The sequence below is a fragment of the Portunus trituberculatus genome, chromosome 37, assembly GCF_017591435.1.
Source record: "Portunus trituberculatus isolate SZX2019 chromosome 37, ASM1759143v1, whole genome shotgun sequence".
Classification (NCBI taxonomy): Eukaryota; Metazoa; Arthropoda; class Malacostraca; order Decapoda; family Portunidae; genus Portunus; species Portunus trituberculatus.
The window spans coordinates 4,979,187-5,006,686 of NC_059291.1; the positions used below are offsets into that span (position 1 = coordinate 4,979,187).

A 27,500-nucleotide genomic window follows, 5' to 3' on the forward strand; every position below is an offset into this window, starting at 1 on the left:
TACGGAGAGAAAAAAACAGATTGGGCGTTAAAGAGATCGCTAATGTTTGTGATGAAGGTGCTGATGTATTACTTAACTACTTAACTTATTATTAATTTACCAATGTTTGAACCTGTCGCGCCTCTCTCTGTCTGTTGGTTTGTCTGTCTGTCTGTCTGTCTGTCTGTCTGTCTGTCTGTCTGTCTGTCTGTCTGTCTGTCTGTCCTCTCCTTTCCTCTCCTCTCCTCTCCTCTCCTCTCCTCTCCTCTCTCTCCTCTCCTCCTCTCCTCTCCTCTCCTCTCCTCTCTCCTCTCTCTCTCTCTCTCTCTCTCTCTCTCTCTCTCTCTCTCTCTCTCTCTCTCTCTCTCTCTCTCTCTCTCTCTCTCTCTCTCTCTCTCTCTCTCTCTCTCTCACACACACACACACGTATGCCTCCATGTCTGCTTACGTGTGTGTGTGTGTGTGTGTGTGTGTGTGTGTGTGTGTGTGTGTGTGTGTGTGTGTGTGTGTGTGTGTCAGGTTTCCCCAGCATAAGAATAAAGGGAGAGAGAAAGAAAAGAGATCCTCCGCATTACTCCCATCATCCATCACTTCTCGCCTGAGTGTGACTGATGGTGCCTCGTGTTTAAATCCATTTGAAGCAAGACGAGTAAGAGAAGGTGACAATTGTACTTAGATATCCCCGTGTATTTACTGCTTGCTTTCTTTTTCTTTTTTTTCTTCTTTTCTCTATTTTCGTTTTGAGTTTTCTTTCATTGTGTCTCTGTGTTTTCTTTACCTTTTCTTTTTCTGTATTTTTGTTTTGACTTTTTCTTTCATTGTGCCTCCGTCTTTTCTTTCTTTTTTTCTTTTTCTCTATTTGCGTTTTGACTTTTTTTCATTGTGTCTGTTTTTCTTTCTTCTTTCCTTTGTCGTATGTCTTTTCTTTTCCCTCTTTCGTTCTTTTCTTCTTTCCTTCTTTTCGTGATCCCTCTCTTCCTTCCTTCTTTCCTTCTATCTGTCTTGTATATCTTTTCTTTTCTCTCTCTTGTTCTTTTCCTCTTTCCTCCTTTTTCGTACTTCCTCCCTCCTTCTTTACCTCCCTTCCTTCTTTCTGTCTGTTTTTCTGTCTCTATGTATCTTTCTTTATTTATCTCCTTATTAATTTATTTTATTAAGTTAAATAATTTTGTTGACGTGTCCAGTTCCTCTGTCATGCATGAATATATTGCATGTTTACTTATTCACTTGTCTTATTACAAGTTTGTTGCTCCTTGGGGTTTAACTGTAAATTATAATGATCTTTTTTTGTTCCCTGCAAATGAGCGATTTATGCATCTTTTTTTTTCTCTGCCTTCTCCTTTTAAGTGCACACAGCTTCCTCAAATAGTGATCTTATATTACTAAGTGTTCGAGAAGGCAGCAATAAAAACAAAATAACATCCAGTATATACTTCCACTTAATACATCCACCTAACTTCCTCAGTACTCAGACACATTTTTACGTTGAGATTTTTGAACGGTTAGACCATTTTATTAACATTAGGAAGGGTCATTGGAGGTCAGAAGATTACTGGCCAGAGTCTTCACTATTTCAATCCCCTACATGAGTTTCTGAAGCTGTATAAAATCACCAAATAGTAACCAGAATGAATAAGGCAAAGCGTCATGGTACTGAAGAGGTTATTATAAAGCAGATCGTCAATCCACATATTTGTATTCGATTTATGGGCACGAATTTCCTGGACTTCATGGCTTTACTGTTTGAGGTAAATGTACTGTACCTCACCTGCTCTTGTTACCCGTGGCGCCCTCACCTCACCGCCACTCCCCTGCGCACGTCCTCCCTGTCACGCCACCTGTTCTCTCCTATCACCTCTTCCCAAGTTCGTCTGTTCCTCTAGATCACCTGTTTTTTTTTTTTTTTTTTTTTATTTCCAATAATTTCTTCATACCTGGCATCTCTGGACCTTCATTTGTTCCTCTACCACGTCACTTGTTACCTCAATTATCTCTTCTCGAGTAGCTTTTCTGTTTCCTATTCCCCCACCTTCCCTACACACGTCACCTGTTTATCTCCAATCATTTCTTCCATCCTCGCATCCGTTCACCATTTTTGTTCCTTTAACACGTCACCTGTTACCTGAATCACCTCTTCCAGTTGACTTTCCTACTTCTCATCCCTCCACCTTCACCTGTTCCTCGTAACTTTCGTGCCCTCCACCTGCTTTACCCCTTCACGTGATGACTTAATCTTCACTCACGTCATCTTACCTTCAGCTTTACCTGTTTTCGTTCATATTTTTCTTTAATTCACGTTCAATCTTTCTTTCTCTCATGTATTTATATTTTATTACGATTTTTCTTCTGACGCGCTATTTTTGAGTTCCTCCTGTCTCCTTTTATTTTTTTTGGGTCTCCTGTTCTTTATCTGTTGTTCCTTCTACTTACCTGCTAATTGTTATTTATTTTCTGATTTGTCGTATTTACTTCTTCCTTTTTCATTTGCTTTCTCCCTTTTCATCTTCTGCATCTTACTTTTTGCCCATCTCCCATTTTCTACCCCTCTCTATGTATCTTACCTGCTGTTCCTCTTATCTTCATCTGCTGCTCTCTTTCACTTGGTTTTCTTTTTCTCTCCCTTCCTGTATTTGCTCCTTTCGTATATTTTTCATTTCACTTGATATTTTATTTTACTTGGTGCTGCCTGACTTACCTGCTGCTTCTCTCTCACCTGCTTTCTTCTGCTAATTATACCTGCAAACTTCACTAAATTCATTTACTACCATCTTTAATCTACTTCTCTCTTTTCCTGCTTTCCTCTTTTCCTGCTCTCCTTCCTTTCTGTTCTGCTCATTTATCATTCACCTACTGCTTTTCCTTACCTTCTATCCCTTCCTCCTTTTAATTTATTTTCTTCTCTCATTCCTTCTACTTGCTTTACGTCACTTCTTCTGCTGTGAGTTGTGTACCTGCTGCAGTCGTTCTTACATTTTCACACACACACACACACACACACACACACACACACACACACACACACACACACACACACACACACACACACACACACACACACACACACACACACACACACACACACACACACACACACACACACACACACAGCTATCACCTCACGTCCCTACCTGCACTTACCTGGCCCTCCCACACACCTGTACTTCATTGTCACGTGGACTCAGTGGTTTTTGTCTTCATTTGTCCTTTTGTATCATTTGTTGACCTCATCCTTTATCTCTCTCTCTCTCTCTCTCTCTCTCTCTCTCTCTCTCTCTCTCTCTCTCTCTCTCTCTCTTTCTCTTTCTTTTTATGTGCATCCTTGTCCGTATTTCTCTTCAATTTTCTTCTTCTTCCTCCTCCTCCTCCTCCTCCTCCTCCTGCGTGAGTGTACCGTGACCACCCTGAAAGATTGGGGGGGAGGGTAGAGGGGCATGAGGGGGGAGACTGACCTTGCCACGGTTGGTCGAATGCTGGTGGCCGGGTCGACGCCCTCAGATGGATTCTCTCTCTCTCTCTCTCTCTCTCTCTCTCTCTCTCTCTCTCTCTCTCTCTCTCTCTCTCTCTCTCTCTCTCTCTCTCTCTCTCTCTCTCTCTCTCTCTCTCTCTCTCTCTCTCTCTCTCTCTCTCTCTCTCTCTCTCTCTCTCTCTCTCTCTCTCTCTCTCTCCCCCATGGTGCTTCTCTCCACCCACACTTTTACGAGTATATCAACCTCCTCCTCCTCCTCCTCCTCCTCCTCCTCCTCCTCCTCCTCCTCCTCCTCCTCCTCCTCCTCCTCCTCCTCCTCCTCCTCCTCCTCCTCCTCCTCCTCCTCCTCCTCATGTTGCTCTTCTTCCCTCATTTGTTCTTTCCTATTCGTCCCCTTCCCCTTCCTCCTTCTCTTCCCCTTCCATCCCATCTTGCTCTTCTTCCCCTTCTTTTCTATCTTTCCTTTTCACATCTTCCTTCTCCATCCAGTCTTACCTATTTTCTCTTTCCTTCTCCATATTTTCCCTCTCCATCTTCCTTTCTCCCATCATCTCCCCTTTCCAGTCCCATTTTTCTCCTTCTTTCTCCATTTACCTACTTCTTCTACATCCTTATCTTCTTTCATCCTAAGTTCCCGTTCTCATCTTTCTTCAGCCCCCAGCCCTTCTCATCCTTTCAGCTTCATCCACACCTCTATCTGTTTCTCTGTCCATCCTCCTCCCTACCTCACCTCTAATACCATCATTCCCTCCCTCTTGTGGTTGCAGGCGTGGTGTGACTGGCTCCTCTACAACAGCCCCGTCTGGAACCCGCCGCCCCCTGTTGCTCGAGACTACAGTGTGTAAGTATTGACATCTCCCTGTACTCCTTCATCGCCTTCTGCTGTGTGGGTCTTCTCTCGCTTGTTAATGTGTACACGCTCAGGTATTCGTATTTCTTTATTGGTTGACTGTTTTGTTGTTATTTTTGTCTCTTCTGCTTCTTGTTTTGTTTTTATTTTTTGGGGGTTGTGTGTGTGTTTTTTTTTTTTGTTTCTTATTGTCTTTTCTTCTTTTTTTTTTTTTCGTTTCTTTTCTTTTTTTCTCTTTTCCTTTTTTTCTTTTCTTCCTTCCTTCCTTCCTTCCTTTTCTTTTCTTTTTTCTATTTTTCTTACTTTTTTTTTTCTTCTTCTTCTTCTTCTTCTTCTTCTTCTTCTTCTTCTTCTTCTTGTTCGTCTTCTTCTTCTATCTTTTCCATCGCCTTTTCTTCAACAACTGAGAAAAGCACAAGTTTTAACTTTTTCTTACCTGAATCAACACACACACACACACACACACACACACACACACACACACACACACACACACACACAGTGGTTAGAGCGATGGCTTCACAAGCCAGAGGACCGGGTTTCGATTCCCCGGCCGGGTGGAGATATTTGGGTGTGTCTCCTTTCACGTGTAGCCCCTGTTCACCTAGCAGTGAGTAGGTACGGGATGTAAATCGAGGAGTTGTGACCTTGTTGTCCCGGTGTGTGGTGTGTGCCTGGTCTCAGGCCTATCCGAAGATCGGAAACAATGAGCTCTGAGCTCGTTCCGTAGGGTAACGTCTGGCTGTCTCGTCAGAGACTGCAGCAGATCAAACAGTGAAACACACACACACACACACACACACACACACACACACACACACACACACACACACACACACACACACACACACACACACACACACACTTCTGCACCTCACAATCCTCTTTCACATTGATTTGATACTGATGTAGATGTCCGCATTCGTGATGTCACGGCTCATCGCAGGTAAACCGTGAGTGAGAGCACAGGTGTCTATCAAGTGCTCACCTGGTGCAGCACGCCATCCAGGTAACGGCGCTGCTGTAGAGAAAGAGAAGGAAAAAAATAGCGCACCTTTTCTTTATCATGCCCAAGGCCCTGAAGGCATGCCACGGTGCGTGTTGGTGGGCAGGGGCTTGAAGAGGGGAGGGCAGGGGAAGAGAATAGGGAGAGGGACTTGAAGAGGGCCAGGTGACTAGGGGGTAAGAGTAAGGGGTGTAGGGAGGGATGGCATTGGGGTGAGAGGAGGGGGGGCGGCGTGCCAGGCGTTCCCGCAGCCCACCAGGAAGTACTAGGCAGGTGAGGGCGCCGTGCCGCCTGTCGCCTCCCGAGGGTCGTGTCACGCGAGTATACCTTTCAAGTGACGTGTCCGGCGGCAAGACACGCCACACCACGCCACGCCGCGCTGCCAGATGACAAATTACGGTGGGTGGTTGGCGGTGCGCCGGCCGACCCAGTGGCGACAGTCTGCCGAGGTGGTGTGGAGACGTGCAATTCTCCGCTGCCTGTCTGCCTGCCGGGCTCTCGGAATTATGTTTTATTTTTTGGATTTTAATACTTTTATTTCCACTCTTAAGCAGTATTAGGAAGTGCAGACGTTGGTGAAGGAAAGAGAGGATATGGATGAGAAGCTTTAGATTTTACTTCGTTCACAGCTCGGGCACTACATACATACAGTTTGAAAATTTGAAATCGAAACGTTTCTTATGCCATATGTCAGTGTAGAGAGTTCAGTGTGTGTGGTGCATTATTTGTTCTCTTTAGGTTGCTGTAGATGTAAGGACTTCATTATGAACCGTTAGTCTATTGATAGGAGTGTCACATGTTTCTGACGAATATATTTGGAAATATCTAAGTATTAAGGAAAAGTAACCGAGGCAAACAGCTCCTGAGGAAGGCAGGCTGACACTCACACATGCTCTGGTGATGCATGTTTCTATATTACGTATTTGTATTCACTTAACTCTTCAAGATAGGCTGCTTTGGCCAAATGTGTAGAGGAATTGTGCGTGTGCTACTTGACTTACAGCCTTTGATTACTGTTTTGATACAGAGCACCGCTTTCCAGCCAGTCGTACTTTTACGATCCTGTCAGCCACCTCGCTTGGTCATGTTGTCTCTACATACTTGCATAAGGTATTCACAGCCTCTGGTCTTTCGGACAAGGGTTGTAGAGTTAACTGACCCGCCCTGACCTCCCTTGCAGAAACCACACCTTGTATATCAGTTACAACCAACAGCTTTGGTAGATTTAAAGAAATGCTGCCGAATCTCTGTTAACATAATGCATTTATTTGCAACTCGGCAGCTTCCTTTGCTCGACCAACGTATGACTCGTGCTGTGTGCTGTGTGCTGGTCTTTTCTATATTCATTATTCGTACTGAATATTGGCATTGCTTATATCTTTAAGCAGTGTTATATGTCTCTCTCTCTCTCTCTCTCTCTCTCTCTCTCTCTCTCTCTCTCTCTCTCTCTCTCTCTCTCTCTCTCTCTCTCTCTCTCTCTCTCTCTCTCTCTCTCTCTCTCTCTCTCTCTCTCTCTCTCTCTCTCTCTCTCTCTCTCTCTGTGTGTGTGTGTGTGTGTGTGTGTGTGTGTGTGTGTGTGTGTGTGTGTGTGTGTGTGTGTGTGTGTGTGTGTGTGTGTGTGTGTGTGTGTGTGTGTGTGTGTGTGTGTGTGTGTGTGTGTGTGTGTGTGTGTGTGTGTGTGTGTGTGTGTGTGTGTGTGTAATTCACCACGGTCGTCTGCTGGTCACCCAGTCAGTCTTCCCCATTACGGAGTGAGCTCAGAGCTCATAGACCGATCTTCGGGTAAGACTGAGACCACAACACACTCCACACACCGGGAAAGCGAGGCCACAGGCCATCGAGTTACATCCCGTACCTATTTACTGCTACTGTGAACAGGGGCTACACATTAAGAAGCTTGCCCATTTGCTTCGCCGCGCGGGATTCAAACCCGGCCCTCTCTATTGTGAGTCGAGCGTGCTAACCACTACACTACGCGGTGTGTGTGTGTGTGTGTGTGTGTGTGTATAATATACATTTATTTAAACGAACACATACTAACATTGGTAATGCGTCTCTGAGGTTACGTCTGCTACGTCTGCGCACGAAATGGTTGCACAACATTTACTCTTAGACATTACCAAGAAATCGTTAAAAAGATTTGGAAACAGAAATAATCTCAACAGGTGCAGCGTGTCTGACCTTCCCTGGAATTTCCCTCTAATGTTTATACACTGCCAGCGTGGCGAGGCTTTCCCGGAGCACCAGACGGGTGGCGCAGAATCCTTTGTCTTCCCATGTGACATCTTGCTCCGTAATCATTCACCCTTATTCTTCTGGTAAACTCTGGAGCTCTGTGTGGTTCTGTATTTCCTCCTTATGACTTGAACTTTCAAGGGAGAAGTTTCAAGACATTTATCTTCCAAATTTTTATTATCTTGTTTAACATTCCTGGGGACTAACACTCGAGGAAGCACTTTTTCTAACTTTTCTTACCTTTGGCCAGTACCATTTGTACATAAAAATAAAGAGAAAAAAATGCCTCAAATAAATCCTGCGGTCACCAAACCTCCATGTAACGGCGCCCCTGCCGACTGACCGCTAGCCCCTGACGACCTCGTGCCTTGCTAACCACTAAATGATGATATTCCTTTGCCCTCTGACCACTGATTGCCCGTCCGCCAACCTCTGACCGCTCCCCGCATAGGCCAAGCACCAGCAGCAGGTCACGTCAGTGGTGCCATGCAGATAGTGGTGATGTGTGGCCAGAGTGCATTCCTGCGACTCTGAGTGACGGTGATCAGATGAGAATGTGCCGCCAGATTAAAAGTATGAGCGAAAGAATAGGAATGTGTTGCTTGGAGGGCGAGAACAGGGTACGAGGAAGGTTATGTTGATGATGGTGAGAACTGAGGCTCGTATTCAGAAACGCTTTGCTCTCTCACCATCACTTCTTTCCAAAGGCTGTAGTTGAAGTTAATCACGTTTTTAACTACCTCTATATTGGAACGCATTTTTATCTTGAGTTTTGGGTATGATTCGATGGTTCTATTTACACTAGAAAAAGTCTATGGAGGTCAGAACATTAATGGCCAGAGTCTTCACTATTTTAATCCCACATGAGTTTCTGAAGCTGTATAAAATCACTAAATACTAAGCAGAATGAATATGAAAACGGGTCATAGTACTGAAGGGGTTAAGAGTATTTTTATGGTTCTGGTGGTAGACTGGGGAGATTTCTAATTTATCATAAGTAGGAACTGTCTTGAAAATCCTGCTAGTTGTCACTGTGGCCTTGAAAAAATTGTCGTGGTCAGAAAGCAATTAAAGGAAATACGAAGGATAGGATTGGTGGACATGATTAGATGAGAATGAAAACTTAGCATCATTTTCCCTAACCCTTCCGCGCCGAACCTACACTACTTTCAAAAGGCTCCTCAGTGACAAATTGTTTAGGCTGTTTTTACCGCTATAGTGACTGATGAACAAGATTTCTACGTTATTAAAAGGAAAGAAAAAAAAAACTTGAGAACCCTGGTCATCTCTGTGGCCTCGGAAAACAGCAGTGAGAGAGCAAAGCACGTCTGAATGGCTTGGGAATATAAACAGACGACAGGAACAGTTTATATCAAGAAATGCGAAACAAATATACGGAGAATATAGAAGGAATGTGAATAATGATAATACAAGAAGATACATAGATACATAAAACCAATGAAAATGAGAGATTTGGTCTATATCCACGTTATCCTCCGATTTGCCAACTTAACTCCTTCAGTACTGGGACGCATTTTTACCACGAGTTTTGGGTGTGATTAGTCGATTTTATTGGTAAGGATTTATAGGGGTTAGAAGATGAATGGTCACAGTCTTCACTATTTTAATCCCCCACATAAGTATCTGAAGCTGTATAAAATCACCAAATAGTAAGCATAAAAAATATTGAAACACAAAAAAATAGTAAGCATAATAAATATTGAAACACGTCATGGTACTGAAGGGGTTAAAACGTGTAAAAGAACAGGCTAGAAATAGAAAAAAAAAAAAGGCTCTCTTCTCATCCACCTGTGACGGGAGGCGTATCTGCGTCACACATTATAGCAAAAAAACATTGAAAAAACACTGTAACGCTTGAACAGATTTCCATCAAACGTCGAGGCATTTTTACGAGCGTCCAACGAGGTTCACTGATGCCTCTCGCTGGCTCTCGCTGCCTGAAGTGACCGAGTAAGAGAAGCCGTGTTGGACAAATGCTTGGGACTTTTTTGTATGTGGGACGAGGAGAAGAACATCAGGTTACATCTGTCATGGGTCCCGTTAGCTCACTGCCGTACGAAGCAATGAACACCACTAGTGGCAATGCATGAGATAAGCGTCTATAAGAAAATAGGTCTAATAAAATAGATGCCATTTACACCCAGTTTGAAAATTGTTGGTGGCGACAGAACAAGAAAAGATATCAGTAATTAGTTTTAACCCTTTCGTTACGGGGACGCATTTTTACCATGATTTTTATGTGCGATTAGATGGTTTTATTTACATTACGAAGGGTCCATGGAGGTCAGAAGGTTATTGGTCTCCACATAAGTTTCTAAAGCTTTATAAAGTTACCAGATAGTAAGCAGAATGAATATGAAAACGTGTCATGGTACAGAAGGAGTTAAATTAAAGAAAGGTGTACCCGCTATAACAATCAGAGGGTTAGGATGGCTGGTTATGGTGTTGTAGTGTGTTCAGGTGTGTTGAATCAATTACTGAATAACGGGAGGACGTGGCTGATTTTGAACGTTTATTTAACCCATTCAGTACCATGACGCGTTTATATATTCATTCTGCTTACTATTTGGCGATTTTATACAGCTCCAGAAATTTATGTTGGGGGATTAAAATATTGAAGACTGTAGCCATTAATCTTTTGACCTCCATAAATCTTTCCTAATGTCAATTAAAATGGTCTAATCATACACAAATCTCAAAGTAAAAATGTGCCCCAGTACTGAAAGGGGTTAATCCGGGTGTACGTATTTTTCAAGCCTTCAGTCATGTTTATTTCGTAGGTAAAAAAAAAATAAATAAATAAATAAAATCAAAAATAAAAAAGCAGAAAAGAGAAAAAATCCGGCAATATTGAAACTTCTTTATCCCTTATTGTTATTTGAACTGAGTGAATGATTTGATACTTTTATGCATAAGTGAATAGACAAAGAAAATGGGATGACGATTTCTACAGAGGTAGTGGACTCGTCATCTTGATTGACTTTTAACGATAGGTATGTGTATTGCAGCTTCCTTTATTTTCTTGCGTTCTCATTTTAGTCGCATGCCATACAAATATTGCATTCTTAGGTGAGAGAGAGAGAGAGAGAGAGAGAGAGAGAGAGAGAGATTCAGACGACAATTTTGCAAGTCCCCAGAGACGACTACCAGGGTTTTCAAGACAGTTTTTCTTTATGATAAACTATAAATCTTGTTAATCCATCACCAGAACCATAAAAATACCCTTAAAAATGAGTACCTTCAACTAGAGCCTTTGAAAATAGTCGTCGCGCGAGAGAGAGAGAGAGAGAGAGAGAGCAAAGCGTTTCTGAATACGGATCAGAGAGAGAGAGAGAGAGAGAGAGAGAGAGAGAGAGAGAGAGAGAGAGAGAGAGAGAGGAGTGCTGGTCAGGTCAACCTTGAGCAACCTTGACGTGGGGGAGGTGGGGGGGAGGAGTAATGCAACCTCCCCCCCATACACCCACTCTCTCACACCTGCACCCCCACACACCCTCTCGAGGACACCTGGCCATCCACCTCTCTCGTCACGAACTCACACCTGTTGGGGGAGAGGGGGTGGATGGGAGGGTGGACGGGGGATGGTGGAGATGGGTAGGAGGGTGGAGATTAGGGAGGGTGGGGATGGGTGGGAGAGTGGAAATGGGTAGGAGGGGGTGGAGATGAGTGTACTGATGGGAGGAGGATCTTCAGGAGGATGGAGGAGAAGGAGGGAGTTGGAATATAGTCAAAGTGATTACATGCTCATAATTTTTGCATTTTAATGTGTGTGGAGGTGGGTGAGAGAGAGAGAGAGAGAGAGAGAGAGAGAGAGAGAGAGAGAGAGAGAGAGAGAGGAGTGGTAAGTGTTTTGTGTTAAGTCAGAACAAAACGTGGCCTTGACAAATTACTGCACGTACTTCGCCAATGACTGTAACGAAAGACGGAAAGAAAAAAAATTAAGGGAAGATAATTTACTCCCCAGAACGACTCTTTATGAATGTTTCTCAATAGGGCAATAGCGTAGGAGGAGAAACATGGTCTTCAGCAGCAGTCCTTATGATTCTTGGCCAGGACAAAGGCGCGGGACACTCCACATGAAGTGATTGTTTCCTCTTCGCGTTTATAAGAGTGTTGCATGATATATTTGTTCTTTCTTTCCGGTCTTCCCTTGTTTTACGGTGGCAGCAGTTTGGTTTTAGTGGTTCTGTTTCTTTCCGAGTCTTTAGTTCAGCTGTAACAAAGAAAGGATGATGATTAGATAAGAAACTGTGAATTAATGGAAGATAGAAAGATAGTTGGTTTATTTGGAGTATAGAAAATGAAAGTAATTGTGAATCTTAAGACACATTAGTAAAATAGTTTCTTTTTTTTTTTACTAATTTATGTTATCTAATTCATCAGTGCCTCAAATATTTTCATTAACGTTGCTAAAAGAAAGGAAGGAAATTATATGAAGAATTTTAACCCCTTGAATACCATGGCGTGTTTTCATATTTAATCTGTTTTCTATCTGGTGATTTATACAGCTTTAGATCAATACCGAAGACTCTGGTCATTAATTTTTTGACCTCCAATAGACCCTTCCTAATGTAAATAAAATCGTCTAATCATATTCAAGAACCATGGTAAGAAGGCGTCACACTACTGAAGGGGTTAACGAAGACATGATCCGTTGAATTTCTATGACGTCGATCATTATGTACAGTTTTCTCTACTCATGTATGTTACCCTACACTTATTCGCAATTCCTCAAGTGTCCTCAGTAATGTGACTCAGTGATGTGTGATAAAAAAAAATGTGTATATATTTCATCCCCACTGAATACTGGTACATTTTTTCACGGGACATTATCTATATATTTGTCATTTTGAACCAGATTATACCGTATAGTGAGGTAAACTTTTTTTTTTTTTTGTGGGAGTAGATGAATATATATTACGCTTTTCGTTTTGTGCCAGTCAAGAAATCTGTATGTATGTTATTTTCGTATGTAAAGTCATTAGTATGTGGAGGTGGCAATCTCTGTGTGTGTGTGTGTGTGTGTGTGTGTGTGTGTGTGTGTGTGTGTGTGTGTGTGTGTGTGTGCATGTATCCGTGTGGGTGTATTATATTCCACAAACGCTAGGCAGGTAGGCAAGAAGGCAGGCAGGCAGACGTGCATATCAATAGGACGTGCATATTATTATTGAGGCATCTATCAAGCCATATGCACATCTAAGCATTCATCAAGGGGCGGGCTGCGGCGGGGATGAACCTCCATTTGTTCTTGTCAGCACACTTGAGACTCGCACGCTTGTAAAGTCTTCCACGTGAACATATTCCCTAGAGTCAAGGGTTAAGACGTGAGGATTGGCTCGTTGGTGGAAGTGGTTCACCTCTCAGGATATTTCCCCAACCTTGATCTGACATTACGAGTAGAAACACACACACACACACACACACACACACACACACACACACACACACACACACACACACACACACACACACACACACACACACACACACACACACTCCAGCTACTTCTCATCTTCAAGAGAGAAAAAAAACACCACGAGGACGAGTAGGAGGAGGATAAAGAGGAGGAAGAAGAGAAAGGGGAGGGGAGGGACTCGGTATTTCCCCCTGTGCACGCCTCACCCCCTGACGTGCACACCTGATCGGCAGACACGCACACAGACACGCACATGAACGCACATCTTCCTCAGGGGCGACATGTCCGGGCCGCAGGCAAGGTCGGACAAAGGGGTGGCGAGGGTAGGTGTGGCGGGGCGCAGAAGGCGGTGGGGCGCGGAGGTGACGAACGGGGGAGGAAAGGAGAGACGTGGAAGGACTGTGAAAACGGCGAAGATTTGGCGTGGGAGTGGTTTCGGAGGAGGAGGAGGAGGAGGAGGAGGAGGAGGAGGAGGAGGAGGAGGAGGAGGAGGAGGAGGAGAAAAGAAAGAGTTTGTAGTAGGGATGATGCGAAACTTACGTAGAGATAGAAGGTAGAAGAAGGAGGTATAGGGAATATGTGATTTTTTAGTGAAAGGAGATGTAATGGGGAAAATGAGAGTAGAGAGAAAGAAGAAAGAGGAAGAAAAACTATGAAAAAAATAAGGGAACTGAAAGATAATGCAGTATAGATAATAAGACGCATAGAAATACGAGATTTGTAAGAAAAAAAAAATGTAAAAATAAGTGGAAATGATGAAGGAAGAATGGAGAAGGAAGTGCATGAGAGAGAGAGAGAGAGAGAGAGAGAGAGAGAGAGAGAGAGAGAGAGAGAGAGAGAGAGAGAGAGAGAGAGACTTAAACTAGAGCAGATAACAAAGTCCATTCCCACATCCCCTCCAGCACCAGATTTGTTATGACACGAGAGGCAGTAAGTCGACCAGCAGACAGGTTTTCGAGCACCACCGACGGCCCTCTTGGTCATCTGTGGGGCCAGAACACTTCCCAGGGGTGTTGATGGCCCTACTCCTCCTTGACTAGCTTGCAGAGTGCCCTTGTTACACACACACACACACACACACACACACACACACACACACACACACACACACACACGGCGCTGTTATGTCGGTGTGCTTCTTGTCTCAGTTTCAGTCCTTTATCTTGCTCTCTTAACTGCTTGTAAGGAAATGAGAGGGAGGAGGCAAGACTGGAAGAGAAAGAGAAGTAAGTGTAGGAGGAAGGGGAAAGGTAAGGCAAGCAGGACTAAAGGAAGTTTAAGTTGACTGGTGTAGAATTATCCAGTGACTTAAAGGATGTGGTGTATAAAAGAAGTGAGTTTTGTTCAGGATGTTTTCGTGTGTATATTTGTATGCTTGTGTTTATTTATTTATTTTTTTTTTTTGTGTGTGTGTTTGCCCCTCGTCTTATCTTTTATTCTTTCACATATACGAATTAATCTGTTTTCTTGTTTTATCTTCCTCGTTTTGTAGTTATGTTTTTTTTAGTGTTTTTTTTTTTCTTTACTCATCGATTCGTTCTTTGTTTGCTTTTTTGTTTGCACCTAGTCTCATCTTTTATTCTTTCTGTTTTCTTCTTTTGTCTTCCTCATTATGTAGTTATCTTTTTTATCAGTTTTTTTTTCTTTAATATCGTTTTCGTTGTTGTTTGGTTTTCTCTTTGCTCATAGTCTCATCTTTTCTTCGTTCACATATACCAGTTCACCTGTTTTCTTCTTATCTTCCTCATTTTGTTGTTGTCCTTTTATCAGTTTTTTTTGTTTTTTTTTATATTCAATATCGTTTCCGTTGTTGTTTCTTTTCCTGTTTACTCCTCATCTCATCTTTTTATTCGTTCACAAATTCAAATTAATCTGTTTTCGTATTTCATCATTTTTTTTTGTGTGTGTAATTCACCCTTTCAGGTTTTTTTTTTTTTCTTTACTCAATATCGATTCGTCTCTTGTTTTTTTTTTTTTTTTTTTTTTCTGTTCTTTCGCATCTACGAATTAACCTTCTCTTCTTTTTATCTTCCTCGTTTTGTAGTTCATCGTTTTAACTTGTTTTTTATTAGTTCTTTTCTTTACACAATATCGATTCATTTAGAAGATAAAAACATAAGAAAATAGGGAGGCTGCAAGAGACCGCCAAGCCTATACGAGGCAGTCCCTATGTGTTTAAACTACCTAATTCCATCTATCATCCCCATCCATGAACTTATCTAACCTTCTTTTAAATTCATCCGTTGTTTTCCTTCCTGTTTACTCTTGGTGTCATGATTTATTCTTTCATGTATACAAATTAACCTTCTCCTTTTGTCTTCCTCGTTTTGTACTTCAACGTTTTAACCTCATCTAATTTCTTTAGTTAATATCGATTCGTGTTATTTATCCATTTATTTTTTCCCTTACTCTCTTATTTTTCTCACTATTCACCAACTCCAACGTATTTAGTAGGCAAACCGACCTTCGCTTCTCTGTGTAGATGCCAAATCACGTTTTTATTAAGTTCACCGTCTTCCTGTTTGGCTTATTCATTGTCATCCTCATTTTTTTTTTATTTATATTCTATCAAGCTTCGTCCCTCATTGTAGTTGACTCCTTTGTACATCTCTTTTTTTTTATTATTATTATTTAGTTGATCCTCTCCCAATTTAATTTATTCGCCATACATGCTGATCTTCCTTTCTTCTTTTTTTTCTATATTGTCTCATCATTTTTTTCTTCTCTGCTTCTCTTGTGGTTTGCATTTATTTGTCTCCTTCTCTTCCACTCGCATCTAATTGGGTTTATTCATTTTGTACACCGACCTCCATTTATTCTCTCTCTCTCTCTCTCTCTCTCTCTCTCTCTCTCTCTCTCTCTCTCTCTCTCTCTCTCTCTCTCTCTCTCTCTCTCTCTCTCTCTCTCTCTCTCTCTCTCTCTCTCTCTCTCTCTAACCATATAGTTTTTTTTTTTTATATATATTTCACTTTCAAATCGACTTATTCACTATACACATCGACCTCCGTTTTTCTTCCCATTTCGCCTCGTCCCTTTCTATTTTCCCAGCGACCTTTCTTTTGTAGTGGGCGTTCCAGCAGCCGCGCGCAATGAGGTCAGGCAATCAGGGGCGGCGGGCAGGTGGGGTGAAGTACAGTTAGGAGGGGTCAGGTTACTCCCCCTCCGAGGCACCTGGCCGGCGTGCCCTCAGGTGTGCCCCGAGGCTGGACGCTACTCACCTGACCCACCTTGTGCACCTGTCTCGCGGGGTAGGAAGAGGAGGAGGGGGAGGAGGAAGGGGTGAGGTCGTGATGGTAGTAGAGAAGAATAGCTTTAATTGAACGCAAGGAGAAAAAAAGAAAAGGAGAGAAAAAAAAAAAATCTTGCATGAAACGTAGAAGAGAGAAAATGAATTGCCTGGGGAAGAAAACGAAAACATGGAAGTGTAATACGAAAGGTCCTGGCTGGAGGGAGGAAAAATCTAAATAGTTCCTGACAAAAACGAAGGAAATGAAAATTATTGCAGGGAAAAATACTGGAGGAGGAATTATTGCTTCTCTGGTATTGTTAGTGTGTGTGTGTGTGTGTGTGTGTGTGTGTGTGTGTGTGTGTGTGTGTGTGTGTGTGTGTGTGTGTGTGTGTGTGTAAAGAATAAAAGAAGAGGAAACGAAAGGCTGTCAAAGAGAAGTGAGCGGAGACAGGAGAAGAAAAGAAGGAGAAAATAGAACGAGGTTAGGAAAAAAATCAGAAAAAGATAGGAGAGAATGAAAAAAAATCAAAATACACTGACAAACTTAAATATGGGAGATGAACGAGATGAGAGAGAAACGAGTATTAGAAAAAAAAATAAAGAAAAACAAATAAAGATAAAAGAACAAGAACTGAAAAACAAAAGAATAGAGAAGAAAAGAAGAGACAAGGAAAATTACGAGTAGTTAGAGAAGGAGATAAGAAGGAGAGGGAGAAATGAAGATAGAAGGAGAGTACTGCAAAATTTAAAGAGGAGAGGGGGTAGAGGGAGAGTTGGAGGAGGTGGAGAAGATTGAGGTGGTTGGTGCTGGGCCAAACTAGCTTGTCGGTCGTAAGGAAGACGAAGGCTGCTAATTGCCGGCGATACGGTGAGGGAAGGAAAACGAGGCTGCGAGAGGTTACGACCAGCTATCCCCCCGTCCCTCCATCCCTCCCCTCCTGCCTTCCCCTTTCTGTTATCAAGGTGACCCTGCCAAGGCCTCCCCCAGCCCCCCACAGCGGTCACACACCCACAGTAGCCCTCACAGCCTCGTCACAGCAGGCCCACAATGCAGTTTCAGTCCTGTTATAACAAAAGAGCTTTACAGTCTCTTAATGTATGTTTTACGTGCAGGAGACGCCGGCCAAGGGCTACAGAGTGCTAAAAATAAATAAGGAATGAAATGAAGTCGCTTTATTTTAGTTTTTTCTTCCCTCCTTCGCTAAAAAAAAAAAAAGGGAGTAAAAAAAGGATTCCAGTCTGATTAATTAATTTTGTTTTGTTTTGAAGGTCTTTTGGTACGTACTCTTGAAGGTGTGTGTGTGTGTGTGTGTGTGTGTGTGTGTGTGTGTGAGCGCAAGATTTTTCCTTCAGATCAGCATTGTATATCATGAACCCACCTTTTTCTGCCTTTATTTTTGTCCTGGTCTTGCCCAAGGATGCTGGCGCTGCAAAAATGGTGGTGGTGATGGTGGTGCTGGTGCGGTTCCTGTACTTTCTTGCTGGGGAAGAATGCCGTGAAGTGCTGTTGTAATCTTGGGTTTTGTGGCTGGAGGGAAGGGGAGCAGTGGCCTGTGTGATGATGAAGTAGTCCTGTTTTGGGGTTATACTGAGCGTGGTGATGCTGGTGATGGGGAGGGAGGGTGAGGAGGCATACAGGCTTAAAGTTATGGTGGGTAAGTGTTTATCTTTTACACAAGGGAGGTGCAGAAATAGTGGAGATAATCTGGCTAGTGATGGTGGTAGTGATAAGAGGGACAAGATAAGACTGGTAAGCTGGAATGTATACAGTGGTGGTGATGGTAATGGTAGGGAAGTCCAGTGTTAGTGATGGTGGTGAAGGGAGATGGCAGTGTTGGTTATGGTGTTGAGGGTTTGAGGATCTTATGATGTTTTTGGTAAGGGAAGGTTACTTTGTTGTAGAGAGGCAGTCATTTGTTAGTCAGTGAGTTGGTCATTCAGTTGGTTATCAAGAAGTAAGGCAGCCACTGTGTTTAGTAACCAGCCAGTTATTTGTGAGTGAGTGAGTGAGCCAGTCAGTCATTTACTTAATATCCCAATAGGTTTATCAGGTCCACAGTAAGTCAATCAGTTAGTCTTATATTTTTCACTCATTAGACACGGAAATAACAAGTTCTTTAAGCCAATGACTGCAAATATTATACATTTGAATGGGATTTTTCTTTGCCAAATCTTAAAGAAAATACAAAAGTTTTAGCCAGAATTGGAGAAGTGTCTTGGAACTCCCCTCTTTGCACATTACCCTTACATCACCCTTCCTTCCTGCCAACAGAGACGGAGAAGACATGTGGGCCAGTGTTGCAGAGCTGGCCACCATCCTACGAGGCTTTGGGACTCCTGATGTTCCCCTCACACAGTCCACGGCAGGCAGTAGTCCACCCTCGGGAGACCTGGTGCCCCTTAGACTCTCTGAAGACACATTCCTGCGGGGGTATGAGCCTCTGCTGTCCGCCCACTCCTCCATATTCTTCGCTCCATCCACTGCTCTAATGGTCAGTGTTTCTGTAGAAGGGAGTTGATGTGATGTGGCTGTGTTGCTTTGAATTGTATTGCTAATCTTGTCTTTTTATTCAATTTGGGTACATTTCTGGTGTGTCTGTGGAAGGAATTAATTGTAAGAGAGTTGTGTTCTATCATTTTTATTCCTGTCATTGCTGTTTTTGCTTAACACACTGCTATTACCACTTTTTTTCATTACTTGGTCAATAAAAACTATACTCATCTGTTTTATTCCCACACACTTGCTTTAACAGGGCCGGGCTCAGGACTGGGCGCGTGTCTCAAGGCTGCAAACATGCTTGTGTCAATTCCTGTGTGGTGTGGACCCTCCCGTGCTCCGTCTGCAGAAGACTGAACAGGGAGACATGTTGGTGTCCGTTGTTGACACTTCCCCGCCACCCTCCCCTGCTGCTGTCAAGGTGAGAGAGAGAGAGAGAGAGAGAGAGAGAGAGAGAGAGAGAGAGAGAGAGAGAGAGACATTGTGATTGAGATATGTGATGGTATGATTATTGAGGCTTATATGCAATTTCATTAATTTATTTCTCTTACCTCATTGCATTCATCATCATCATCATCATCATCATCATCATCATCATCATCATCATCATCATCATCATCCAGCTTCATTAAAACACCTTACATTCTCTGCTTTACATTCACAATTCACAGTTGAAGCGGCCTCTTATAACTATCCTGTATTTGTACCTTTGTTATTTAGTTTCTTGATGTATCGCTTTGAAATATGAATATGATGGAATATATTCATAGTTTTGGAATTTGAAATGCTAATAATTTTTGCATAGTTGTTATCGGCTGTTGCATAATATTCATCGCACATAACTCATGGCCAAGACACTGTGATCTGCGGTGAAGGTTTTTAAGATGGAAAGGAAAATGTTAATCAGCTGTTGGCCTTGATGTACACCTGTCTTTCGTTTACAAGGCAATTGACAGGTACAGCATTTCATACCTTGCCTATCTACTTGAGTCCCTTGGCTAATGACAGCTGGAGGTCTGAGTATGCATAAGTATTTCTGTAAAATCCACTTGCTTTTTGCCGGACACTAGTAAAATGTAAGGCCCAGTGTGAATATGTGAAAAAAAAATCATCTTAGGTGGTCCTCTTCCTTCAAATCCATTAGGAAAAATGTATTTAATGACTTGACTTCATTTAAGAGGAAGGTTTCAAGACATTTATCCTTTTATTTTTGGGGAGGATGACCGTTGGACCTGCTAAGGGAGTAGCAACTAAGTGGGTCTTTTTTTGTGTTGCTTTTATGTTGTCCTTGACCAGCTTTCCTCTCTTACATTAAAAAGAATAAGGATCAGCAACGTGAGATAAATATTAAAGTTGTCCAGTGTAAGGTCCAATGTGGGGAATAGAATAAAGTTGACTGTTATGGAAAAGCCTTGTATTGTTTGAACTTTTGAGAAAATAATTACTTAACATAGAAATTTCTCAGTCACTTGAATATATTTTTTTAAATTTTTCAGTTTAACTTCCATTTTTATTTTTTCCCTGTCATTCCATTCTTACCACCCCATTTCCTTTTTTTCTCTTTTTCTCTCCCACAGATCATCCTTCATCTCTTTTTTTCCTTCCCATCCCATTATTTCTTTTTTTCTATTCTCTCTTTTGTATTCTTATCTTTTTCCTTCCTTTCTGTCACCTCTCCTTCCTTCCCTCTCCTATATACTGTACAACTACATTTGCTGTGTGTGTGTGTGTGTGTGTGTGTGTGTGTGTGTGTGTGTGTGTGTGTGTGTGTGTGTGTGTGTGTGTGTGTGTGTGTGTGCTGTGATGAGTCTAATGGTGAGTGTGGTGGTGGTCGTTGCAGGTCCAGCCATTACCTTGACACCAATTACTGATAAGACAAAAATATTATGAAAAGTAACATAAGTTTTGGTTCGTATCTGCAATGCTCATCTTGGTGCGTGATCATTATGCATTCCATTTGGCAAATCTGATGCTTATTATTTCAGTCAGAGGTAGAGAATTGTGTGTGTGTGTGTGTGTGTGTGTGTGTGTGTGTGTGTGTGTGTGTGTGTGTGTGTGTGTGAAAGGTTAGTAAAGGTATCTGTCTATATCATTGCTTATTATGTATTCATCTGTGTGTGTGTGTGTGTGTGTGTGTGTGTGTGTGTGTGTGTGTGTGTGTGTGTGTGTGTGTGTGTGTGTGTGAAAGATTTGTAAACTTAGTTGTCTATATTATAGGTTAAAATGTATTCATCTGTGTGTGTGTGTGAGTGTGTGTGTGTTATCCTACCTTTTCTTTCTCCACAGAGTTCCTTCAGTGGATCAGATGTGGAGGTGGAGGAGTCTCTGAGTGAGAGTGAGACGTCAGAATGTGGAGAAGAGGAACAGGATTTGGAGGGAAGCATGGAGGAAGATGGTCTATCCTCCACTGTCAAGCTGCTGAAGAAGAGGAAGATGATGCTGGAGAAGAAACACCGCCGCCAGAAACGATTACATGTGAGTGATGGTGGTGGTGGTGGTGGATGAGTACTGCTGGTGTATGAGTAGATGTGTGGTTTGGGTGTGGCTCCTTGACAACATTCAGCTGAAGTAATGCAGTGAATACAGATTAGGAAATATTACAAGCATGATTATGTGTTACTCAGCATAAAAAAAGATTGTCAGTCATTCTTTTAAATTAATGACCAAGATTGGAAGCTAATAATTGGTTAAAGCAAGTATGTAAAAAATTAGATGTGTCACTCATTCCCTCACATGGCCAGCCCGCCAGCAGACTTCAAAAAGCAATTATTGAAGTAGTCAGTCAATCAGTCACTTATTCTTTTAGTTTTATTTCATCACAAAAATACACACATCCTTATTGATTTTTCTCTCCATTCACCCACATGCCTTCTACTTGACTGTATAAACTTAGCACCATTTCTCTTTACATCAATCCAATATTATCCATTACAACTACCAATTTTTCTCTCCCCATGAACTCTCATATTCCAATTCCCTTTACTTTTTCTCACCAATATATGAACACAAAAAACCTAAAGCATCACTCTATCCTCTCACACTTCCAGTCATCCACTTCACTACATTAATATTTTCTCACACTTACAGTACAGTCACCCACTTCACTACATCAGTATCCTCTCACAATTACAATCACCCACTTCACTACAGCAATATCCTCACACACTTAGAATTGCCCACTTCACTACAGCAACCAAGCAACACAAGCAACTAACAACACCTCTCCCTCCTTTTCTTTACAGAGTCTCCTGGAGGGCTCAGTCACGTTAGAGATGGAGGTCCGTCCCCGATACCTTGTGCCGGACACCAACTGCTTTATCGAACACCTAGACGTGGTGCAGGACTTGGCCGGCGGTCCCTACACAGTAATGGTCCCTCTTGTCGGTGAGTTAAGACCTTGGCAGTTTGATGGAGGGGAGTTGGATGCTGTGTATTGTGATCGGAGCTTGGTGGTTTTGTGGGAGGGGACTTTTGTGGGGTGTATGAAGGTGTGTATTGTGGGTTAAGTTGGGTGGTGGGTGGGAGGAGTTATATATGAAGGCAGGTGTGTATTGGGGTTATGTAGATGGTGTTATGGGGTGTTTTATGTAAGTGTAGTTAGCTGGTGTATGGGAGAAGTTATAGATGAAGGCAGGTGTGTGTTTAGAGTTAAGTTCGTGGTGTTGTGGTGTGTTTTATGAGGTGTAGTTAGCTGATGTATTGGAGGAGTTATAGATGAAGGAGGGTGTGTCTTCTGAGTTAAAATAGGTGGCATTGTGGGGGTGTTTTCAGTGGATGTAGTTGGCTGGTGTTTTGGGAGGAGTTAATGATGATGGCAGGTGTATGTTTAGAGTTAAGTAGATGGTGTTGTGGGGTTTTTTTTCTGAAGGAGTGTGTGTGTATTATGGATGTAACAATGACTGGTATTTGTGAATATATTTTGCAAGGGATTATGGAAGGTAGAGTTGACTGTGTGTCTGTCTGAGCAAAATTTAGTATAAGAAAACCGAAAAACAAGAAGAGCTTCATTCCTGCATAGTTTTGTTTAGTGGTAGTCAATTAGTTGGATATTTGAGAAGATAGTGATTTTATAAGAATAAACATGTGTGTGTGTGTGTGTGTGTGTGTGTGTGTGTGTGTGTGTGTGTGTGTGTGTGTGTGTGTGTGTGTGTGTGTGTGTGTGCTGCCAGTTATATACACACAACACGGGCTCACCTCTGTAATTAAAGCTGTGTTAAATTGTACATTATCATTGACTTGCCATGGAGGAGGAGGAGGAGGAGGAGAAAGGAGAAAGAGGTAAGTGAAATAATAATAGAGGTGTAAAAGAGAAGAGAGAGAGAGAGAGAGAGAGAGAGAGAGAGAGAGAGAGAGATAATTATAGATAGGAGGTGTGGGAGGGAGGAGGAAGAGGTAAGGTTTGTGGAGGTAATGACGCCTTGGAGGGGATGAGTGACCTTTCTCTCCCTCCTTTCCTTCCTCTCCCCTCCCCTCCCCTTCCTTCACAGGCCCTCTCATCCCTTTCTCTCCTCTCCTCTCCTCTCCTCTCCTCTCTCCTCCTCTCTCTCTCTCCCTCCCTCCCCTCCCTCCCCTCCCTCCCCTCCCATCTACTCCCCTCCCCTCCACTCCCCTCTACCCATGAAGGATATAATAGGTTTTCTCATCACCCTCATTCGTCAAAATTGTTCATGTCTGATTATCTTTTTATTTGTTTCATCCGTTTTTATGTGTGTGGAGCAGGATAGAGAGAGAGAGAGAGAGAGAGAGAGAGAGAATGATGGTGAAAATTGAAGAGGGAAGTTTGGATTTAGTAGTGATAGTAGTAGTAACAGTAGTAGTAGTAGTAGTTGTTGTTGTTGTTGTTGTTTGTTATGTACCTCCCTAGTGTTAGTTTTCTTGTTTTTACATATTTAATTTTTGGTTGTTTTGTGTTTATATGTATGCGCTTGAGTTTTTTTTCTCTCTCTCTCTCTCTCTCTCTCTCTCTCTCTCTCTCTCTCTCTCTCTCTCTCTCTCTCTCTCTCTCTCTCTCTCTCTCTGTATGTTTGGCGATAAACAAAAACAGCCACAGGTATGTTTTCCCACGTTTATAGAGTGAGTTAATTAGACCTTTACAACTTTATTTACATCCCTCTCTCTCTGTCTGTCTGTCTGTCTGTCTGTCTGTCTGTCTGTCTGTCTGTCTGTCTGTCTGTCTGTCTGTCTGTGCGTCTGTCCGTCCGTCCTTCTGTCTGTCTATCTGTATCTATTTATATGTCTGCCTATCTGCTAATCCTTTTATGTTTTTTTCTGTTTGTATATCCATATGTTTGTTTATCTACTTAATTCTCTCTCTCTCTCTCTCTCTCTCTCTCTCTCTCTCTCTCTCTCTCTCTCTCTCTCTCTCTCTCTCTCTCTCTCTCTCTCTCTCTCTCTCTCTCTCTCTCTCTCTCTCTCTCTCTCTCTCTCTCTCACGAAAGCAGAGTGGGGTTAAGGGACCTCAATGGAATTTTTTGCCATTGGTCACCGTCATTACAGAACGCCAATATTACGACCTTCACCCCCTCCTCCTCCTCCTCCTCCTCCTCCTCCTCCTCCTCCTCCTCCTCCTCCTCCTCCTCCTCCTCCTCCTCTTCCCGCGTTTTTTCGTATTTTTTTTTTGTCCTCTGTCACCCCAAAACACGAGTTCATCTTTCTTCACCCTCCTCCTCCTCCTCCTCCTCCTCCTCCTCCTCCTCCTCCTCCTCCTCCTCCTCCTCCTCCTCCTCCTCCTCCTACTTCTTATCTTTGTCCTCGCCTTTGCATTCGTCCTTTTCGTTCTCTCTTTCGCTTTCCTCTTTGTCCTTGTTGTTGTTGTTGTTGTTGTTGTTGTCCTCTTCTTTTTTTTTTGTTTTCGTTTTCTTCCTTATCTTTTTCCTCTTGTATTTTCCACGTTTCTTATTTTCATGTTTATTTTTTTTTTATCCTTCCTCCTGTTTCTTTCTTCCTCTCCTCCAATTTATTTTATTTATTCTTATTTTTTCTCTTTTTTTCTTCCTTCAGTTTCTACTTATTGTTATATTTTCTTCTCTTTTATTTTTTTTTATTTCTTTCTCTCATTTACTCTTTTTTTTTTTTTTTATCTACGTGTTGTATTCGTCTGCCTGTGTGCATACTTTCCTTATAGCCTCTCTCTCTCTCTCTCTCTCTCTCTCTCTCTCTCTCTCTCTCTCTCTCTCTCTCTCTCTCTCTCTCTCTCTCTCTCTCCTCTCCTCTCTCTCTCTCTCTCTCTCTCTCTCTCTCTCTGGTCAAGAATTTGGGTCATGTCCGCAGTACAGCTCTGGTCTCTGCAGGTGCCTCAGGAATTAATACGCCAGAGCATGTCCTCAGGGTGGGTAGCTGACCTCAAGGTGCTTTCGGGAACGTCAGGCTGTTCAGGGGGCCTCTTTAAACACTCTTCGCTGGCTTTCTGGAAGACTCGTGGACGAATTTCGGGTGATTTATCCTTGGTACTTTTTTCAGGATGGGGTGTTGTTGGGTTGTCTTTCTGGGGGGTGTGATGTTTGGTTGACGTGTGTGTGTGTGAGAGAGAGAGAGAGAGAGAGAGAGAGAGAGAGAGAGAGAGAGAGACGTATATGGGATGATTTTTACATGCAAGACCAAGATAAGATTAAGGTAAAGAGTTCTTGAATTTGAGATGTTTGGAGTTAATTGAGAGTGACTTGGTGTGCTTAGGGTGACTGTATGGCAATTTGACGTACAGAGGGTGACTTTAAGTGTGACCTTTGACCTCTGTGAGTGTTTGGGTAGGGTGACGCTAGGGTTTTGGTGGCTGTTGTGACCTCTAGAGCGCTTGGTTAGTAACCCCTGCTGGCCTCGGTGTGTGTGTGTGTGTGTGTGTGTGTGTGTGTGTGTGCGTGCGTGTGCGTGTGAGAGTGAGGGATGGTGGGCGGGTTAGCCACGTGACTGCCAGGGTGACGTGATTACAGGGTAGACGTGTGTTGGTGTCTTGCTGCCTCTCCCTAGTCTCTCTCTCTCTCTCTCTCTCTCTCTCTCTCTCTCTCTCTCTCTCTCTCTCTCTCTCTCTCTCTCTTCCCGATATTTTTTTTGTATTTTGCTTATATATTTTACATAGTCTATTTTTTCTTCTTCATTTTCCTCGTCCTTCTCTTCTTTTTCTAGTCTTTGTACTTGTGTTAGTCCTTGTTGTTCTTACTTTTCTTATTTTTCCTTTTTCTTCTCTTTCTTTTCTTTTTCTTTTCTTTTCTTCTTATTTTTCGTCTTCTTGTTCTTTTCTTCTTGTTCTTTTCGTCTTCTTGTTCTTTTCTTCTTCTTCTTCTTCTTCTTCTTCTTCTTCTTCTTCTTCTTCTTCTTCTTCTTCTTCTTCTTCTTCTTCTTCTTCTTCTTCTTCTTCTTCTTCTTCTTCTTCTTCTTCTTCTTCTTCTTCTTCTTCTTCTTCTTCTTCTTCTTCTCCTCCTCCTCCTCCTCCTCCTCCTCCTCCTCCTCCTCCTCCTCCTCCTCCTCCTCCTCCTCCTCCTCCTCCTCCTCCTCCTCCTGTCACTGCCCTTCTCTGCCCTCTATCGTCCTCAGCCTTCATTATTTTCGCTTTTCTTTTCCTCTCATGGCTTTTATGCTTTTCCTTCATTATCTTTCTGTTCCTGTGTTCTTCATTATTCTGTAATTGTATATTGCTCTCTCTCTCTCTCTCTCTCTCTCTCTCTCTCTCTCTCTCTCTCTCTCTCTCTCTCTCTCTCTCTCTCTCTCTCTCTCTCTCTCTCTCTCTCTCTCTCTCTCTCTCTCTCTCTCTCTCTCTCTCTCTCTCTCTCTCTCTCTCTCTCTCCAGACAAATGAAGGAATAAATTTGATAGCATGTAAGAGAGAGAGAGAGAGAGAGAGAGAGAGGTATATTCAAATTCACTTCTCATTCCCTTAAGTTATCCCTGCGAAGTCCATTTTCTATCACGGCAGCGAGACTCAAAGAAGATGGGAAGCTTGTTGACCTTGAGTGTGCGAAGGTTCGGTGTGTTTGCAGAGTTCCCGTCACTTCACCCCACGCCCATCAGCTCGCCGCCCCCTCGCTTCCCCGGTCATGAGGGGCGTGAGGACAGGTGTTGGCTTGACTGGCTGGTGTGAAAGGCCGGAGCAGGTGCAAGCGGCGGGTTTAATTAGGGGCAAAGGTAGCTGGGTGAAGACTCGTGGGTTGGAAGGTTGAAGGGGTAATCTTGATGTGGTGGGTGGTTTTCGGAAGGTGTTTGATGCTGGTGTGGATGTTGTATTCATTTAAGTAAGAGAAGAAAGCTGGCCAAGAGCAACATTAAACGAATAAAAGGCCCACTAAGTTGCCAGTTCCCTTGCATGTCCGAAAAAGTTACTCCCAAAAAAGGGATAAATGTCTTGAAACCTCCCTCTTAAATGAAGTCAAGTCATTGGAAGTTGGACATACAGAAGCAGATAGAGAGTTTCATAGTTTATCAGGGAAAGGTATGAATGGTTTAGAGTACTGGTTGAGTGCTTTAATTTTAGGGTATGGAAGCTTTTTGGTTATGTGGAGTAGCTGTGATTGATGTGCTGGCTACGGGAGAGGTGAGGCAAGGCGGTAGTGTCAGCGTGATGTGTTGGCGAAAATTGACGAGACGCTGTGAATGCATGTGTTTAGAAATGCTTGAGGTAGTGGCGCCACCAGGACTGAAGGCACACACACACACACACACACACACACACACACACACACACACACACACACACACACACACACACACACACACACACACACACACACACACACACACACCAGTGCCCAGAGCCTGCATGCAGTTGAGGCAGACATGAGAGTTGTTTTAATAGAAGACACCGCAGAACTCACGACG

The 27,500-nt window shown here is 42.8% G+C and overlaps 1 protein-coding gene across 3 annotated transcripts in view; it reads left to right on the top strand.

The window, feature by feature from the left end:
* The window catches only part of LOC123514042 (telomerase-binding protein EST1A-like), an 83,709-nt gene that overhangs the window by 46,069 nt on the left and 10,140 nt on the right, over nt 1-27,500 (top strand). For all 3 annotated transcript variants that reach the window (XM_045271624.1, XM_045271625.1, XM_045271626.1), the window contains exons 8-12: nt 4,213-4,286; nt 18,472-18,691; nt 18,953-19,117; nt 20,983-21,171; nt 21,939-22,080. In XM_045271624.1, the coding sequence (XP_045127559.1) occupies nt 4,213-4,286; nt 18,472-18,691; nt 18,953-19,117; nt 20,983-21,171; nt 21,939-22,080 (790 nt within the window). The remainder of the gene's footprint in view (nt 1-4,212; nt 4,287-18,471; nt 18,692-18,952; nt 19,118-20,982; nt 21,172-21,938; nt 22,081-27,500) is intronic.